Here is an 18,597-nt window from a genome sequence, read left to right as displayed (position 1 = left end):
CAGAATGCATGACCTTTTTGTCTTAAGCAAGGTATATTTAAGCTTAATAAACGAAGTAAATGTGAATCTTAAATGTTATCTATTCCTTGTGGCAGGTTCAACAGTACTGTGTCAAAGGTTGGGCAGCGAAGAGCAAGCAATTGTTTAATGGAAGGGAAACAAGTAAAACACACACACACACACTTACTTTTTACATTGAGTGCTGCCAGTGGCCTTCTTACACTATTTTGTATACCAGAGAAAAGCATTTTTAACCTAAAGCCCTTATCATAATTTAATTTATTAGACCAGCTAACGTACCGTAATTACAAAATGATGTGCAGGGTTGCGTTGACAGACCTTTGCCCAGCTATATAGTAAAAATACGGGACCGGGGGGGGCAGAATTGGCTGGTACTGTTCCCATCTGTGTCTGCATCTGGTAACAGCCTTAAGGTAGCGAGTGGGAAGGGGGTTTTGTTAAGTGTGGTAGATGTTTGCAGCTGCTAATATACAGACTGCCTAGCTTTTCCTCATTTCTGTTTTCCACTTACCAAGGAACTGCAGTGGAGGCGTGGGGTGGAATCAAATGAACTGCACTTCTGTGTTTTCTAAGTCAGTCAACGTGACAAGCAGCTCTTCTATCCAAATTGTTGCCTTGGTTATCATTGACTGCATCCGTAACAGTGAGTGGCGGACTGAAGGGGCAGGTGCCAGGCCCTTCAAAACTAGCCAAGTCCTGCTTGAGGCAGACCACTTCTGGGAACATTTCAGGTGCTGAGTTTAACCTGAGAGCTTTCCCTTTCTAAGTCAGCACTGCACACCTTCATTCAATTTTTAGTTTTCATAGGCAACAGCACATACAGTTCATACTCTGAAGAATGAAAAAATGGCACCCTTGTAGCCATGTTTTAATAAAGCATTATGTAACAAAAATGTTTTATTTTATTTTCAAAATAAACTAGGTAGTTTACACACTAAGATATACATTATGTTGTAGTAGGATCTAGAAGTTTAAAGCTAAAACACCTGCTTCCTCACTATTTCATAACATTTTATACTGCTCAGCTGTTTAAAGTGCATCAAGGGCAAATACAAGCTTCCACACATCTATATACAAACTAAGCCCAGCAGCAGTTTCTCTCCACCCTCCCCCTCCACTTGCAATGCTGGAGACTAAAACCAGGCTTCCGTTTTAACCCAGCTTAGCTTTGGGTGTAGCTATTTCACATCTTCCTCTTCTTTATCTAAGTAACACATACAAAAATTGTCCTTACTCAGGAGAGCCAGAGAGTCCCCACTGGAGTGCCAGCACAGAGAAGTCACCTGGAAGTCACCTGTGGACATGGAGCAAAAAATTTTAATGGCAAATAACCCTTTACACACATTTTGCTAGGTGATCATTATGATACCCTCCCCTTCAGATAAAAGATAGTCAACATCCTGTGGCCTCTTAAGCATGCTCAGAACTCGTTGGGCTGTTTTGAGGTTCTTCAAATACAGTACATATATTTGTTCTGCAAACCTTAGGTTCCCTCAGACCTCCTGATATCTCCCCTTTTGGTTGTGGGTGGGGCTGATTTGGTCACAGCTTCAGAATTTGAAAGGATGATTAAGATCATAATAATCCTAATAGATTTTAGGATTCCTTTGTGTTTTCTTCAGTATCTTAAAAGTGCAGAAAGCACTCTAGAATGTGTGCCGTAGCAGCTGATGTAGGAAGATGACTCAGATCAAATCAGATTGACCATCTAGCCTAGTGTTGTCTGTTCTGACTAGCAGTGACTCTCTTCTAGAGTCTCCATCAGACAGTTTCATTCATCACCTGTTACTACTCCTTTTAACTGGAGATGTGAAGGATTGAACCTTGACATGGGCTGAATTCCACTGTTAGTCCAGTCCTACTCTGAGAAGGTTTACACACACAGTGGTACCTCTACTTACGAATGGAGCTCCGTCCACCATCTTGGATGCGGTTTAGATAGGATTTTTTCTACTTACGAATTTTTAGATAGGGTGCTTCGACTTACGAATTTTTTCTCCCAATGCATTCCTATGGGATTCGACTTATAATTTTTTTCGACTTACGAATGTGCGTTCGGAACGCATTCAATTCGTAAGTAGAGTTACCAATGTATATGTGTGTGTGTGTGTGTGTGTGTGTGTACACACACACACACACACACACCGTGTGCTTCATGACAGCAATGCAAGTATGATCTATATGATTTTGGAGATTAGCACAGACTTAATCTCCAGTTGTGACATCTGCCTCAGTTTTTTCACTGTCACATTCAATACATTTAATCACCACTGCATATTTAAGAACCAAATGAGGGCCAACCAGCACACTGCTTTCAGTTCCTTTCTGATGTGGCACCATCAATCCAAGCATTGACCTAGAGTTGTTGAAATGATCACACATCTAGAGAATGTGAGCTGTGTATTAAAGACGTGGAAATGATCAGCCAGTTTACAAAAAGGCTTCCCAGTTTAAGAAAATGTTAATGAAACCTGTTGTTGCTAATTGCCCAGTAGGTAATGGCAACCCATTCAAGGATACCCTTCTCCACTGTAGCAAAATTGCCCCTAGGCCTGACCTGTCTGCAGTATCAGTTTGGAGCTTCCTTACCTCCCACTGGTATCTGTACAGACACACATCCTGCTGGGGACCAGAGGTACACTCTGCTGCTCCCAGTACAAATGGCAAGCCGGGACTGACGGGGATCCCACTGGAAAAGCTGGATGGGGCACAGCTGCTCCAGGATCACAAACAGCTTCATCTTTTGGACATCCCAGATCCAAAGAGCGTTAGGAATATTATCTGTTAGACGCAAAACAGCAATTAAAGGTACAATACAGGCACACAATGCAATCAGTCCCTGGTTCACAATTGTACTAATATTGGTCTATGGAACTGAGGCAGACAGACCTCAGCAACCACCCACAATGAAAGCTTACTGCAAAGCCCATCAGGCAGTGAGTTTGATCTTTTGTTAATCTGGATAAAGATAAACAACCTGTTCTGGAACCAGGTACTGTGTTAGTCACCAAATACTAGAGAACCAAGCACAGAGTTTGGAGTTCCTCCTGGAACCAGGGTTATTTCTACATGCCCAAGTTGCATCTGCAGCCAGGAATGCATTCTACTAGCTTTGGCTAGTTCACTGGCTGCAACCTGGAGGAAGCGCATTGAGCCTCAGTTAACCATCTGCTTGTTACAGCCATACTAGATTACTTGCAATGCATTTAAAATTGAGCTGTCTTTAAAGACAAGCCAGAAGCTGCAGTTTATTGCTGGTTATTGCTCGAACCACCTGTGCCATGGGTGGGAAAACGGTGGCCTCCCAAGTGTTCTTAGGAACCATCAGCCCGAGTCAGCATGCCCAGTGGTCAAGAATGAGGGCAATAAGGTGGCAGGTTGTGCAAACCATTCTGCAGGACAAGACCTCACAAAGTTTAGGGTGGAATGTTCTGGGCATGCTCCCAGAGCAGGTGTTTCACAGTGTTATTATTTCACGGGCATGAGAGAGAGAGAGACGTGTTTCATTTTTTCTCTTAAGGTCCATCCTCAAAAGCATATAATAATAATAACAATAATAATTTATTATTTATACCCCGCCCATCTGGCTGGATTTCCCCAGCCACTCCGGGCGGCTTCCAACAAAATATTTAAAATATAGTCAACAAGAATTCATATTCCAAGCTAGTCAAGATGTTTATAAAACAAGATAAGAACACACAGCTTCACAGAAGTTACTAGCTGATGTCATGATGAAAACATACAGTGCTGAATATTACAGCTGCTAGGTCCCTGTGCTCAATGTAAGAGCATTTTCATGTGCTAACCACTGAGCACCCTGCTCAGTCTGAACTGGAGAAACCTCCACAATGGGTCACTCCTACTAAAGAGACCCTTGCCATGTAAGATGGGGCAGTTACTTTCCAAACTAAAACATGAGAAGTGAGTCATATACACAAAGCCATACAATGAGTACATTCTAGAGGCAGGACTTGAACTCGAAGTCACTAGGATACACGTTGGTCCTCATTCACCCCTCTTGAGATACTAACCATTTCTGGTCGCCAGGAAGCAGTTATCTGAGCTAAAAGCTAACATTCCGACTCCAATTCTAGGATTTGCCCGGTCCACCGCAGGTTTGACATGATGCAAAGAAACTGGGACCTGGGCAATTTCATCTGGAAGGAGGGGGGAAATTAAGAGTCATAATGACACTTAAACCATAGATCATTCTATTTTATGGATCCTGGAATAAACTTCCTTTTAATATTATGCACACAGAGTACTAGGGCTGTGCATCCTCCCACTGCTTCAATTCAGGGCCCAATCAGGTGCCCCAATGGGGACCTTGCAAAGTGTTTGATTAGCATTTAAAAACAATTACACATGCATCAGCAGAGGGAACGTCTTGTATTTCACTATGGGGGTCTTTTGAGCAGCAGAAGAGAGTAAAAGTTATTCCAAGTACTTTTAAGTAAGTAAACAGACAAGTAATAACGTGGCTTTGTACACACGGTCCCTGCTTTGACTTACATTTGCTCTTCGTGCTGAAGAGAGAGCTTGCCATTTTCTTGGTAGGGGGGAAGGCAAGTTTCTCCACTTCCACTGCTGGCGATTTCTCCACCTCCTTATAGACAATCTGAAGAGAAAGGCAAGTCAGTCCTGCACCTCTTTATAGGAGACACATTGCTAGATCATCCACGCTTGGGCTGGAAAGCATGGCAGTAAGCAAGGTCTGAGTGGTGGGGATGTCATCAGATGAAAACAGAAACTTAAGGATAAACAGGATGTGGGATTTGGGTGAGAAGTCTCTCTAATCCTTCTCGACTATTCTAACACAAATGAGAACATGGATATCCAGACTGTGTGATGTAAAGAGAAATGGAAATGCAAGAGAATTTGCAGAATAGAAGCTGCAGCATGGGTGTCCATTTTTTAAAAACCATTCCCATGGGGGAGGAAGAGCAGGAAGAAGAACACATGAACCAAAGCAGTGAATCACATTTCTCCTAATCTCCGATTCCCCTTGAATCTGCATATGTTTTTGGTTCAAACAAACAAACAAAAAGAAAATAATTATCAAAGCTGTCTATACTAACCAGCACTTGGCTGGTTTACATCAAGTGACTAAAAGGCTGAGATGTGAACAGGAAGACCCGTGTTCAAATCTCAGCTCAGCTGCATGCTTACTAAATGACCTTAAGCAAGCAGGCCACACAGCCTGAGCACCCTCATTGCTGGGGACAATGATACTGACCGCCCTTACAGAGTTTTGTAAGGACTGCTGAAAACATTTTGAAGAATTATACAAATACCAAGTATTATCATTATAAGAGGTCCCCCCCCAAGTGTGTTTCCTGCAGCATGAGCCAACCACTCTTCTTTTTCTACTTACTATCTTTGGGCTAGCAATGTTTGCAGGATGCTCAAATTCTGTAATTTTCTTCCAAGTCACATGGTTCAGAATGCGCACCTGATTAAGAGAGGAGAAAGCCCAGGGTGAACACACACGCACAGAGAGAGAGTGAGTGAGAGAGAGTACTGTGGCACAAACTCAACTTTGGCAGGGCTTCAGAAGCCTTACCTTTTCATCATAGCTGCCGATTGCCAAGAACTGGCTGCTGGGGCTCCAGGCGATAGATTTAATGCCTAGTGACCATTCATAAGCACAGTATGTGGACAGCAGGCGCCCATCGAGGGAGTACAGCAAAACTTTATACTGAAATAAAAGGTTTACATGTTTAAGACTGGCAATGGCTTAAGAGTTTTAGTCTGTCCCATCTGAAGGTCTTGAAGCAAGCAACCTCCACCCCAGTCCAAAAATGCATATGCACAGCCTGTCAATTATCCACACCCAAGTGCTGAGTGCTAAGCACTAAAGAAAGAGAATCTTCTCTGCATTTTGCAAAATCTCAAAGTGTTTTCACATTCAGATCCCAGCAACAGAATGCATGTGCTCAAAAAGTTGGTGCAAAGGCCATCTCTTGAGACAGGAAGGGGCAACCTGTGGCCCTCCAGATGTTGTTTGGAACTCCAGATCCCATCAGGCAGCATAGCTAATGGTCAGTCATTGGGCATTGCAGCCCAGCAACATCTGGAGGGCCACAGACTATCCATGCCTGTTCTCAAGAGGCCATTACCTAGATAATGCTCTCGTTAAAGCCACCTCTCAGCCACATTTCCATGTGGGCTATTAAATCAATATGGATGCAGCTGCTCTGAAACGCTGCAATGGGTTTGACAAAAGATCCCTCCACTGAGGCACTGACAGTTTCCCCTCACCTCCAGGCAGCTGTCCCACACCGCCAACACGCAGCCGTTCGGGGCCCATTCTGTCCCAGCCAGGTCCTGTGTTTCAGTATCAAAATGCTTCCAAACAGAAACAAAGGAAATAATTTCAGTGTGACATTAAGGTGGGGAAACAGCAGAAGTGAGAGATGCAGGTGCTTCCTATGCTTCTATAGTTGGTGGGTGGGGGCTGGTTGTCTCTGCTGTACTGCTACATCTTGGATCTGCCCATAGATATGGTCCCCATTACGAGAGCTGTTTCCATTTCTACTAATGTTCAAGAAGGCATCTTACATAATTGTTATATGAGGTACTGTAAAAAAAACAATATTATTTTGACTTGGCTATCTGTGATATTTTAGGATGTGGAAAACAGCTTAGATGAAGAGGTAAATGACTCTCCTTCATTTGCTGTTTTTAAACAGGCTGGGTGGCCATCTGTCAGGGATTCTTTAGCTGCGATTCCTACCATGCAGAAGATTGCACTAAATGACCCTTGGGGTCCCTTCCAACTCCGCAATTATGTGATTCTAAATACATCACGCAAATAAATAAATAGTTTATATTCATTTATGAATATTGGACCAGTTTGAGAAGAATGATTGTGGGCACCCACGGGGTGTCCCCCTGCCCCATACCTGATTGAACTATAATCCCAATTCCCAGCTTTCTTTTTAAAATGTTACAGGTAGGTAGCCGTGTTGGTCTGGATCGAAGTAAAATAAAAAAATTCCTTCAGTAGCACCTTAAAGACCAACTAAGTTTTTATTTTGGTATGAGCTTTCGTGTGCATGCACACTTCTTCAGATTTATTATTTCAGATTCTTCTTTTTAAAATGTGTGTGTGTGTGTGTGTGTGTGACATGAGCAACTTGTATCCATTAATGAATACAATCCTAACAGTGGAATTCAATATCCCGCTCTTCCAACTGTTCTATCTGTGCAAGCATACACACCCTCCTTGCTGTTCTGGGGATATTTTCCTGACACTCCCTGAGCCAATTTCAGAGGGCGGAAAGCCCCATTGTGCATGAGGAAGTGCTTGTACAGGCCTTAGGTTAATGGAACTGGCTAAGGTGAATCTAGCCCTGAAGTTCTAGCATTTGTAGAACCTGAGACATGAAGCAAAAATATTCAAGCACTATTCTTCTCACTTTTTGCAAAAAAACTAGCCTGCTCCCCACCCCTACAATTCAGTCTTACTTTGCCTTCTCCCCTGGAATACAGTCATACCTCGACATCCGAACGACTCAACTTCCAAAGGTTTCGACTTCCGAAGTCGACAAACCCGGAAGTCTTTTCGCCATGCGCACGTTCTGCACCTGCGCAGAAGCGGTGCGCGCGGTCGGCGCATGCGCAGAACGAGCGCTTCAACAACCTTACGTGGAACGGATCGTCTTCGTAAGTCGAGGTACCACTGTAAGTCCTCTGGATTCCCAGGAGGATTAGCATTAACCATGGTTAAAGACAGCACCAGCTCTAGCCTATCAAAGAGAATTTCCAAACTGAACGAGGTGGGAGGAAAAGGCACAAACTGGTGGTCAACTCCTTATCGTTAAAGGGATTTGGAACATTACATCTGCACAGGCTCTATAAGGGTACAAGGCACATGGGAGCCTACAAGGGGAAGGTTAATAATGGTGGGAGGGGTACCCTCAGAAGCTGCCAATCACTGCAAACAAAGAGGCTGATGTAGTCTTTGCAGTCCCTCCTCTCTGCCAAGGCCATGTACCGTCCATCCTTTGTGAATGCTATTCCTGCCAAACACACACACAAAAAACGGCAGCACTTAGGAGAGAGGGAAATAGAGCAATTAATAATACCAGCCAAGGAATGGGCCAAACCCAAAGAAAAACAAAACCTGGACAGAAGAGGCATTTTTATTTTTTTATTTTGAGGATGGATGAGTATGACTTAAGGCATATTTGTTGCTGCTTAGTTCCTGTTCTCTTGAGAGGCCTTGCATAACACACACACTATACTTGCTCTGAAGTGGAGGTCTATTGCTTTCATTCGACTCTTCAAGGCCCTGAAGTGCCACCATTGCAAACTCCGCTACTGTCAAGACCAAGTAATGGAAACCCTGTCTGCGTGTGAAAGGAAAACAAAACCCTGACCCAGGACCCTTGACTCCCAGCTGTTTTTGTCTTATGTAGGTAAGAAGAAATGCTTTCTGAAAGGCCACACAAAACCACAAATGTTTAATTCAAAATACTGCTATGAACTATGTAAGGGGAGGGGTGGAGGTTAGTATTCTCACCTCTAGTTTAGACAAGAGATATTAGAATACTTCCCTAAGGCACATGATTTGAGTAACAAACTGGCACTTATAACTACAAAGAATCCATATCTTGTGGAGTGAGGAGAGCCAGTCTAACAGCAGATTCATGAGACTGGTTATGTAATAACTACTATAATCATCAAAAACAACTGGGTGCATGTAACCTGAGATCAGATATCAGGGAGATACTGTTTTTGCAAGATGAAGCTACTTCTCAGTGCGTTCTTTAACCCTTCCACTTTTCTTGAACATTTCCACACATGCCATTCAAAGCATTTTCAGCCTCTCCTATGGTATTCATATTCATGTGTGTGCAAGAACATAGTAAATACAGAGGAGAAAGAGAAAAATGCCATATTTAATTAAATTGCATGGGCTGCCCAATGGAATATGAACCTAAAATTAGCGCTGTTCAGTCGGGCCAAAGGGTCCAGCTTCCAGTTCTGTGGCCAACCAAATGCCCCCAGGAAGCCCACAAGCAGGACTCAAGTGGAACAGCAGCTCTCCCCTCCTGTGATTCCCAGCTACCAGTATTCAGAGGCACACTGCCTCCAACAGCGGAGATAGGACATAATCACCAAGGCCTGTAGAAATGAACAGCCACATTTTCCAAGTTGACACACATATCTTCCATGTTGGCATTGTTCTTCTACCCAAACACCTTTGTTGTTTCGTATGTGTGACAAGGCCTTCCCCAATTGTACCAGGGGCAAAAAACCTTTCTCTCTTCAGTGCTATATCCCCTGAACAGAAGCACCACTTCATAGTGACATGTACGTGAGCAGAACTGGTTGTGGTTATTCAGTGGTAACAGAAAGATATACTACACATTCTCAGACATTCTGTCCTCCAGTCAGCCTGCACATGTTGGCTTAACAATATCAGGCTGCTCACCTGACTTACTTCCTGCTCCAAAACTTTACCTACACTGAAGTCAGGAGTGCACTTTAAAGCTCACACACCCCAATCTCCTACTAATGTGACTTTGGATTTTTATTCCACAGATCTCCATCAGTCCAACAGGTGCCTGCATCTGACAGAATATGGCTTGGGAACAAGAGGGGATTGTTCACTTTTGAACACCAACATTCACGAGGACAAAAACATACACTACAGTTACCCTGCCATATCAGTACCCTTCCTGCTGGTAGATATATATAATTTGAAGGGGATATGGGATATCCCCAGATCATAGCAATCTTCGCTATAATAATAATTTTTTAAAAAACCATTCCTGTTTTATAGGTCAACTCCACTTACCCTGCTGACAGGCCTTGGGATACTTGATATAAGACACAGATTTTGTACACAAGGACCAGACAGTTATCCGCAGCTGTTGGAAACAGAGAAAGAGACAGAGGAAGTATTTGTTTATCTTTTCAGATGAAATGCATGCAGGGGGAATGTTTTTTTATACAGAACCCACTGAGCTTCGTTTCCGCACTCGACAACGGCGTGGTTTTCATTCTGCAGAAAGAATGGGGAACCAAACTAGAGGACAAAACTTGAAGACATATGGCAGTTTTGCTTCAGGTACCTTCTTCCCAGCACACGAGCAAAAGCAAACTTACATCCCTCAAGTATCTTAACTGGTGCTTCCCTAAAGTTCTAAAAAAGTGGTCTTCAACTGGTACACACCTGTGACCCCAATCTCCGACTCCCGAGCTGCATCATGGGGTGCACTTTTGTGTTTTCACTTTTGATTTATACTTAGTTATGGTAATAATGCATGTTGTTAATCCTAAAATGGCAAATCACAGAGCAACACATGCAGTGTTAACTTAGCATTACTACTAAAGGAAAACCAGTGCTGCCATATGTCAGGAGAAAGTGCTTGATCAGAAATACGTACCTTATTAAAAAAAACAACTGGTGCCTTCTCCTGCCACACTGCGGCACTTGTGGAAACAGATGAAATGAGTGCCTTATTAAAATGCGTCCTGGTCCAGACATACATGTAGTTAACACTCCTTAGACTAAGCTGGAAACCCACATGGCGGCAACAGCTTCTGAAAGTGTGGAACGCACATATAGCTGGGCTTTAGTTCACTACAGGGTTTCCCAAACTTGGGTCCCCAGCTGTTTTCAGATTACAATTCCCATCATCCCTGACCGCTGGTCTTACTGGCTAGGGATAATGAGGGTTGTAGTCCAAAATCAGCTGGAGACCCAAGTTTGCGAAAGACTGGTTTACTATCTTGTGGCCCTAATCTCCCAGCTGTAAATGGGGTGTGTGTGTGAATAATGATGCTCTAAAGTGTCTGGGTGGGCAAGTAGCAGGGAGTGGTAAAGATGCCTCCCCAATTTCAGTGGTGGTTGGCAGGGTGAGGTACAGTCAGAGTGGAGGGGCTGATTACCATCAAGTGCAAGGGCCTAGGTGTTTGATCTCTTTTGCTTGTTCCAGCCCTCTCACAAAAGGAATCAGTAGCATATACATTTTTTATTTACTGTACTTTTATTTTTTTACAATCAAGCGATGTACAAATTTTGTGAGATAAATAAATAAACAAATTATTAGCATTCAAGGGCACATTCAAGCCAGGCAAAAATACTCAACAGAGGCTGTAAGGCAGGGCCAGTGAAGGGTGTGGCCTGGAAAGAGGAAGTGTGGCTCAGAAAGAGGTGGGGCATAGTTAAAGTCCCAAGGGCCAGGTAGAGAGGCTTGGAGGGCCATATTTGGCCTTTGTGCCTTAGGTTCCTTATCCCTACTCTAGTCTTTCAATCCGCGTACTTTTAGTCGAGTTTGAAGTTTCCCTCAGCAATGCAACATTAATCACAAGGTAGCAAGCAATAATTTTCTATGTCCACTAAAAAAAAAAAGATTAATTCTGGGTCTGAGCCAGTGAAAGGCTTTTTAGACTATCGTCTCATCAGCTTGTTTGCAGTCATGCCAAAATATAAATTTCAGACTACACTCCTGAAACCAGATATTTCTTTCGAAACAGCAACACAATGCTTATCTCAGCAGAAGAGAGATTGCAGTACGCTGCCCAAGAAAATCTAGGGATGATCAGGGAGCTACAGAGGTGATTTCAAATCTAGGCTGGAAAGAGGCATCCCCTTTCTCAGCCTTCGCCCACTTTGTGCCCTCAAGAATGTTGTTCGCCTACAACTCACATCTTCCCCGGTAGTCAGTGGGAGTTGTAGTCCAACATCTGCAGGGCAGCAAGTTGGTAAAGACTGCCCTATCTGCAAGCAAGTGCACAATGATAAAGGCACACTCGTAGACAAGTGGAGAAAAGGGATGGCCCCCGCTACTTATTTGATATCCTTAGATCCATTTATAAACCGTTCAGAAAATTACAGAGCAGTTTCCAAAATATATTCTCCAGATTTTGCTGGACAACCGTAAACATTGACCTTAGCATTCCAGCAATATAAAGCACACCCATAGACTGTTCTACGAACTGAATGTTCCCCGTACCTAATTAAACAGCAACCTCAAGAAGACCCAGAGGTCTGAGTGAAGAGGTACACCTTTGGGGCCTGACAGAACTGGAGTATGGGCAATGACTAATGGTCTTCCAGAGACATAAAGTTCTACTAACATCCAGTGGTGGCCGATGCCCACTGGAATAAGTCAGGGAGGGAGGCGGACAGATCAACAGAAAATGGAGCCCGAGCCGATGACAGGCAGAGCCAAGTAATTCTGGTTTTGCCCCCATCCTCCTCTCTGCTGAGTTCTGCAAGGAGCAACACTGAGGCTAAGGAGGAGGAAGGTGATAGGCAGTGCCACCCTCTGGACTGTAAGTGAGGTGGCAACTGCATTAGGAAAGGCTGAGGTTGGTGGGGCTGTGTGAGCTTCACCCTAACAGGCCGGGCTCCAGTGCCAACACCGTTTCCCTGAATGTTTACTTTAAAAGAAAAATATTTAGCCTTTCTGCTTACAGTGATAAGGAACAACAAGAGGGCAGATCATCCACAATTCATGTGTCAACCTGCTCCCACCTTCTAGCATTGCAGATAATGCCAAAGCACTTAGGCACCCAACACCTACCACCATGAGATTCTCTCTAGTCACCCCTCTTTTAAGTACGAGATCGAGAAAGTGAGAAATTTAACAACAGATTGTAATGCGGGGTGTGGGTGTGCAAATCCCAGCAAATGCCACTACAGGGGCTTTTAGCCAGCTTTTCCCTAACAGATTTTCCTTCCCGCCCACCCCCACCCCCAAATGTGGGGGTTACGGACTTAATTAAAATTTCCAAACTCACATCCTACTGCTAAGGTGCCTGAGGAGCATACAGCTGTTGTTTTGCAGCACAGGGCAGGGAAGGGTGGGAGGCGAAGCAGAAGCAGCATTTTTCAAATAGCCTAAAAACAGCTGAGAAACAAGAGGTATTTAGACAGTAACGCGATAAAACAGTCTGAAGTGCTGGGCTAAGGAGCTGCACCCAAGCTTTGACAACCCCAGGCAGGTGGCAAGACTGGCCATTTTCATTACACAAAACCCACGCTTAACAACCTTGCGTTCTCAAGTGACTGTCAACTTTTGTCCCAGACTTGACTAGGTCACTGGGCCTCCTTACATAGCTGTGTCTGTCAGCACAGGATTTCAGGGGATTACGCAGCACACATTCCTCGACAGAAAGTATTTTTCAACCAATATAGCCATTTACAGTTACTAAGGATTAGAGCGACAGGGCACCCAAGTATTCGCTGAAAGAGGGAAAACTACCGCTGGCAGCTCCAGTGGCCCATTCAGAGCACAAACATTGCTCCAAATGGTAATGAGTCAAGCAGCGACCCTGGAGCATTTTTAGTGTGCAAACACAAGCATCATACAACTAGGTTCACACTCGTCCTGCAAAATAACAGAGGGGTGTGTGTGTAGCAGAGGAATTACAATGCTGGACTGAAATGGGGTCTGGGCTCAGCATGAAACGTACTAAATAGCCTTGGCCAGTCCCACCTTCTCAGCCCAGCCTACCTCACAAGGTTGATGTGAGGATAAAATGGGATAGATAACCCATTGTATACAGTACTGGCTTCAGCTTCTTAGAGAAAGGATAGGAAACAAAACATGAAAAATAAATAGGAGTGGCTCACTCCTCAGCTCTACATGCTGTCTAGCAGATGCATGAGAGTAAATATATGTCTTATAACAATAACATGTATATTTTGGTCAGCAAACAGCTTCTCAATAATTTGGTTCTCGGTGGCTGCCCCACCACTGTGCAATGCACTTCCCAAATCTTTTAAAGCTCATGGCACAAATACCATCCAGATGTTTTCTGAGGACTTTTCTTGTCTGGGCTGGCATTCAATGGCTAGAAGTTAAGCGGGCATGGGAATTTAATGTTTAAATGCTTTCCCTAGAGCTGTTGTTGGACTACAACTCATGGTATGCTTGACCGCTAGCCATGCTGACTGAGGATGATGGGAGATGCAACCCAACAACATCTGGAAGACTTCAGACAATTTTTAATGCCCCAGCCTTATAAAGGAAAAGTTAACCCTTTCCGTCCCATCAATCAGCTACAACTATTTGAGTAAAACTCACAGCTTTAAAAACTATATCAGTGGAAGAAATAAGGAGCCTCTCTTTAAAATCAGCACCTCATAGGAATATAAACTCTCCTCAATGGTATCACTTGCCTTCTTAAAATAGCTAGCATTACCAGAAATCATCCAAGAGTCACATAAAAGGAACTTGTTAGCACACTCTTCACTTTTTTACAGTCCTATTAGCTTACCAGGAGACACATCAGAAAAGGATCTTTCAGATACAATTTATTGCCACAGGTTAAGAAGACCTGCCGCTGTGAACCCAGTTATAGAAGCGAGTGACTAGAACACCCAAGTGAATACCACTGCATGCAACTGTTTCATAATTAATAGTATCTATTGGACTTACAGCCCACCCCATTTAGAGAGCTCACATTAGGCAACAGTGTTTGCAAGCATTAGGTACAACATGACAGTCACTAGGTGTGCACCACTATGCAAAAGCAAGTCTTCTATCCATGAAGCTGGTAGAAACCACTTGCGGCAAAACCGAGAGAGGAGGAGGACTGTAGCTCAATGGTTAAGAGCGCCTAATCTACATGCAGCAGGTACCAGGTTCAAGTCCTGGCATCTCCAAGTAGGACTTGGGAAAACTTCTGCATGAAAGCCCGGTGCACCACTGCCAGTCAGTGCAGACAATACTGAGCTAGATGAACCAGGGGTCTGACTCAGTACAAGGCAGCTTCCCATGTTCCAGCACCGTAACCTGGAACCCAGGCACCTCCCAAGGCTACAAAACTGAGTGATCAGAAGGGACAAACCCAGCAGCAATGGGAATTCCAGTCCCCTCCCAGTTGTAATGCCTGCCAATCATTACCGTGGCCACCAACTCTGACAGATTTAAAATAGGACTAGACAAATATATGCAGGAGGTGGCTATCAATGGCTACTGGGTCATGATCCTCCCTCAACTGTCATCAGGCTGCAGGGGAGAAAGAGAGGGAGAGAGAGATGGGACCACAGAGCCTCTCCATTGGCAGGATGCATTAAATAAGTAAAATACATGGAAACCTGATCAGAGCGAACTATGTTTATACTCTGAAACTATGTCCATTAACTTCAATGGGTCGACTTTGAGCAGCACTAGTGTTGGACGCAACCCGGCCTTCTGAATGTGAGCAGTGGTGGCTGAGGAATAACTTGCAAAACCTTCTAAGCGATCCCTGAAATGGGCAATGTGCACAATGCAAGGATATTATGTATCCTTAAAGTGCTCATCTCAAAACACTAGTCCACAGTCTGCTCCAGCAGACGATGGATTTAGAGGACCTGAGAGAGTAAACAGTGCAGACATCAACATATCCCAGCCAGCTGTCTGCCACAAGTTAATTTAGCAACCTGTTTACAGCTGGGGAGAAAGTCTATCCCAAACACACATGCCAACTTGGCAAGGGCTTAATGAAAATCCTGCAGGGTCAAATGGAGTTCTGGTGGCGGGTAATAAATAACTTGTCAGCCCGCCCCCACGTACATGTGCCATTTGGAAGCCGTGAGAGGTATGCAGAGGGAGCCCACCATCTTCGATTCCTCAGTATGCTGTTAGCCATGCATCTGACTAACAAAATGAAGCCGGATAACTGGAATAGTTTTCACCCTATTAAAAATATCCAATACGGTGAAGTCTCGTGCCTGTTTTTTTGCCCCATGGCCCCGGAAGAACCATGGATCAAAAGGATGAACTGGCAAAGATGCAGGGAGAGGATAAGCCCGCACCATGAGGATAATATACACCTGTACTATGGGAGATTACTAGTAGCCTTGCCACACAAAAAAACCTAGAAGATATGATTGCTGAGAAATGTGAGTGAAGCACTGTAAGCACGTGGGGGACACTGGCAGCAGAAGAGACCAAAATGAGCAAAGGGACAGAGCGACCTCCCTTTGAGGAAAGGATGTAGCATTCGGGACTTCTTGGTTTGTAAAAAGGCAAGTTAAGAGGTGGCATGGTAGAAGTTTAAAAAATTATGCATGGCCTGGGGAAAGTAGAAAGAGAAAAGTTTTTCTCACTTTCATCACACTGGAACTCGTGGATAACTGATGATGCTAAAAGATTCAGGACAGATAAAAGAAAACACTTCTTCAGGCAGTGCATAGTTAAACTATGGAACTCACCCCACACAGGAGACAGGGAAGGCCACCAACTTGGATGGCTTTAAAAGAGAATCAAACAAATTCATGGAGGCTATGCTCTGCTTCCATGGTTGGAGGCAACACTGCTTCTGAATACAGTAAGCCCCCAACTTACACACATTTAACTTGTGCACACTGAGCTTAACACGTGTGACAAAGCGGGTGGAAAGGGGGCTGGGTTCCGGGGGGCAAATGACTTGGGCAATCCAATCCCCCATTGAACCCAGTGGGTTTTGACTATACATGATTTTGGCTTTAGGCACGATTCCCAGGAACATAACTCCTACGTAAGCTGTGGGCTTACTGTACCAGTTGCTGGAAACCACAGGACAGGGCAGTGCTCTTGCACTCAGGTCCAGCTTGCAATTTCCCACAGGTATCTGGTTGAGCTGTGAGAACAGGATGCTGGATAAGATGGGCCACTGATCTGATCCAGCAGGCTCTTCTTAGACAGTTGAGGAAAAGCATCCGACGGGCTCTAATGCAATACGGGGGGGGGGGGGAATATCCTTCCCAAACTAGCCCTTCAATTCACTCAATAAGAAAAACAGAAAGGTGTTTTCTCTCTCTTCCTTTTGGAACATGTCCACATTTGGGGAATTAGAGAACAGTCCCAAGCAGAGACTCTCCACAACAGGCCTTCACTTCACACATACATCTAACTGACTGCATATTTGGAGATGGAAATAAGCTTTCTCCGAGATTCAGTAAGAAAGTGACCCTGTATTTTCTGACATGTGTTAGGGGGGGGGGGCGAGGTTCACCATGTGCATGGTGACCTGCACAAAGCCATCTCAAGCTACTGTGCCATATTAAAAATATCAGTGGGAGAATAATTCCAATTCTAATTTGTATATTGCTTTGAAGTGTCCATATGCATCAATCACCTCAGTAGTCCTTACCTGTGAGGTAGCTCAGTAACATGCACATAAATCCAAAATAAAAAAAAGTGGCTGAGATAGTGGTTTAATTAAATTAGTGGTGGTGAACAAGGAAACAAAGACTTCATGGCTCACTAATCCTGTTCTTGGCTACTAAACAATGCATCAGTCCTCAGGAGAGCTGGAGATAATGTTTATGATTCCTTATATACCCAAGATTATGTGACTAAAATCTGAGACTTGTTACCTTTCTTTGTTGTATTCTCCTGCAAAGAATATTAAAGGAGCCTTTCCTTAATCATGCAGCCGCACTTTTTTTTTTTAAAAAAAAAGGTCTCACAAGTACAACTTAGCAGCATGCTGCAGCTTTAAGAGCTTCAGGCTATTTTAGGGACTAGGATGTAGACAGTAACATTTGATATCTTAGAAGAGCAGCCCCAATTTCACACTTACGTGGAACTCTGTAGTATTGAGAATGTGACGGCCATCCGGACTCCAGCAAGAAGCCACTAGTCCCGCTGAGCCTTCATCGATCTTGCAGTGCCAGTCAGGCTGCTCCAAGGACCAGACCTAAGCCAAGGGAGGAAGAAGAGTCAGGTCAGCACTGACTTGAACAAGGCACCCAAAGCCCTACCAGCTTCCTCTCAAGGATCACTCTTCAACAGAAAAAGACAAGCCCACCAACAAAAGACCATGAAAGACTGGCGCTGGATCCCACTACAGAGGTAAGCCTTTTCTTCTTCTTCTTTACATTCAGTTAGATCCACAAAACTATTCCAAAAGAGCGTCTGTAAAGATCAAGAAGTTTGTTGTGGCACAGGATTGTACTGTATAGGCCTCCAGTAAAGATGGTGGCTGTCTTTAAGAGATCTGGACCACAATATATTTGTTTGACTTTAAAGATGCCATAAAACTCTGATATTATTAAAGACCCACCACACGTTAAAATTTCAAAAAATTGAAAGGGTTTGCTTAAACTATTTTTTGTTTATTGAATTTACATACTGCCCTATTTATATGGTGCTTTTCAGATGCAAAGTGCTTCACAACAGGCTCACACTTACCAAGTTGCCTGTGGCAAGCATAATAATAATGATAATGATAATAATTTATTTTTTATTCCCGGCCATCTGGCTGGGTTTCCCCAGCCACTCTGGGGGGCTTCCAACAGAAGAATAAAATAATCAATTAAAGATTAAAACCCTCTCTAAACAAGCATGAATCACCTCCAGGTGACCAGGCAGGGAAATTTTATAACTGGTCTTTCATTAAGCATGACGTTGTTTCACTAAGTATATGTGAGCCATTAAAATAAAATGTATGGGCTAGGCAGTTTTGTGAAATTACTTTCAAGTCTGCTTTGCTAAGCATCACCTTGATGGTCCACCACTGCTATTCCCAGTTTGTAAATGATGACACCAAGCAAGTCTGGAAATCACCTGGGTCCTTAACTCAGCTGCCCAGCCCAGTCATTGTCCACAGGACTGACAGCAGCTGTTTCTTTCTGAA

At 43.9% G+C, this 18,597-nt stretch overlaps 1 protein-coding gene across 3 annotated transcripts in view; it reads right to left on the bottom strand.

The window, feature by feature from the left end:
* Positions 1-277: 277 nt before the first annotated feature.
* Positions 278-18,597, bottom strand: part of WRAP73 (WD repeat containing, antisense to TP73) — a 33,685-nt gene continuing 15,365 nt past the window's right edge. The window contains exons 2-11 of one of the 3 annotated variants that reach the window (XM_060276162.1): positions 17,542-17,658; positions 9,830-9,902; positions 7,942-8,045; positions 6,283-6,369; positions 5,585-5,719; positions 5,396-5,473; positions 4,534-4,639; positions 4,053-4,178; positions 2,611-2,802; positions 278-1,315 (exon numbers count right to left, since the gene is read on the bottom strand). In XM_060276162.1, coding sequence (XP_060132145.1) covers positions 1,200-1,315; positions 2,611-2,802; positions 4,053-4,178; positions 4,534-4,639; positions 5,396-5,473; positions 5,585-5,719; positions 6,283-6,369; positions 7,942-8,045; positions 9,830-9,902; positions 17,542-17,658 — 1,134 coding nt within the window. In that variant the 3' untranslated portion in view covers positions 278-1,199. The remainder of the gene's footprint in view (positions 1,316-2,610; positions 2,803-4,052; positions 4,179-4,533; positions 4,640-5,395; positions 5,474-5,584; positions 5,720-6,282; positions 6,370-7,941; positions 8,046-9,829; positions 9,903-17,541; positions 17,659-18,597) is intronic. The other 2 variants (XM_060276163.1, XM_035117822.2) reach the window with 2 other exon arrangements.

Source organism: Zootoca vivipara, chromosome 6 (assembly GCF_963506605.1).
Source record: "Zootoca vivipara chromosome 6, rZooViv1.1, whole genome shotgun sequence".
Lineage (NCBI taxonomy): Eukaryota > Metazoa > Chordata > Lepidosauria > Squamata > Lacertidae > Zootoca > Zootoca vivipara.
The sequence above is the reverse complement of the archived record's forward strand: the minus strand, read 5'-3'. Positions and strand labels throughout refer to the sequence as shown.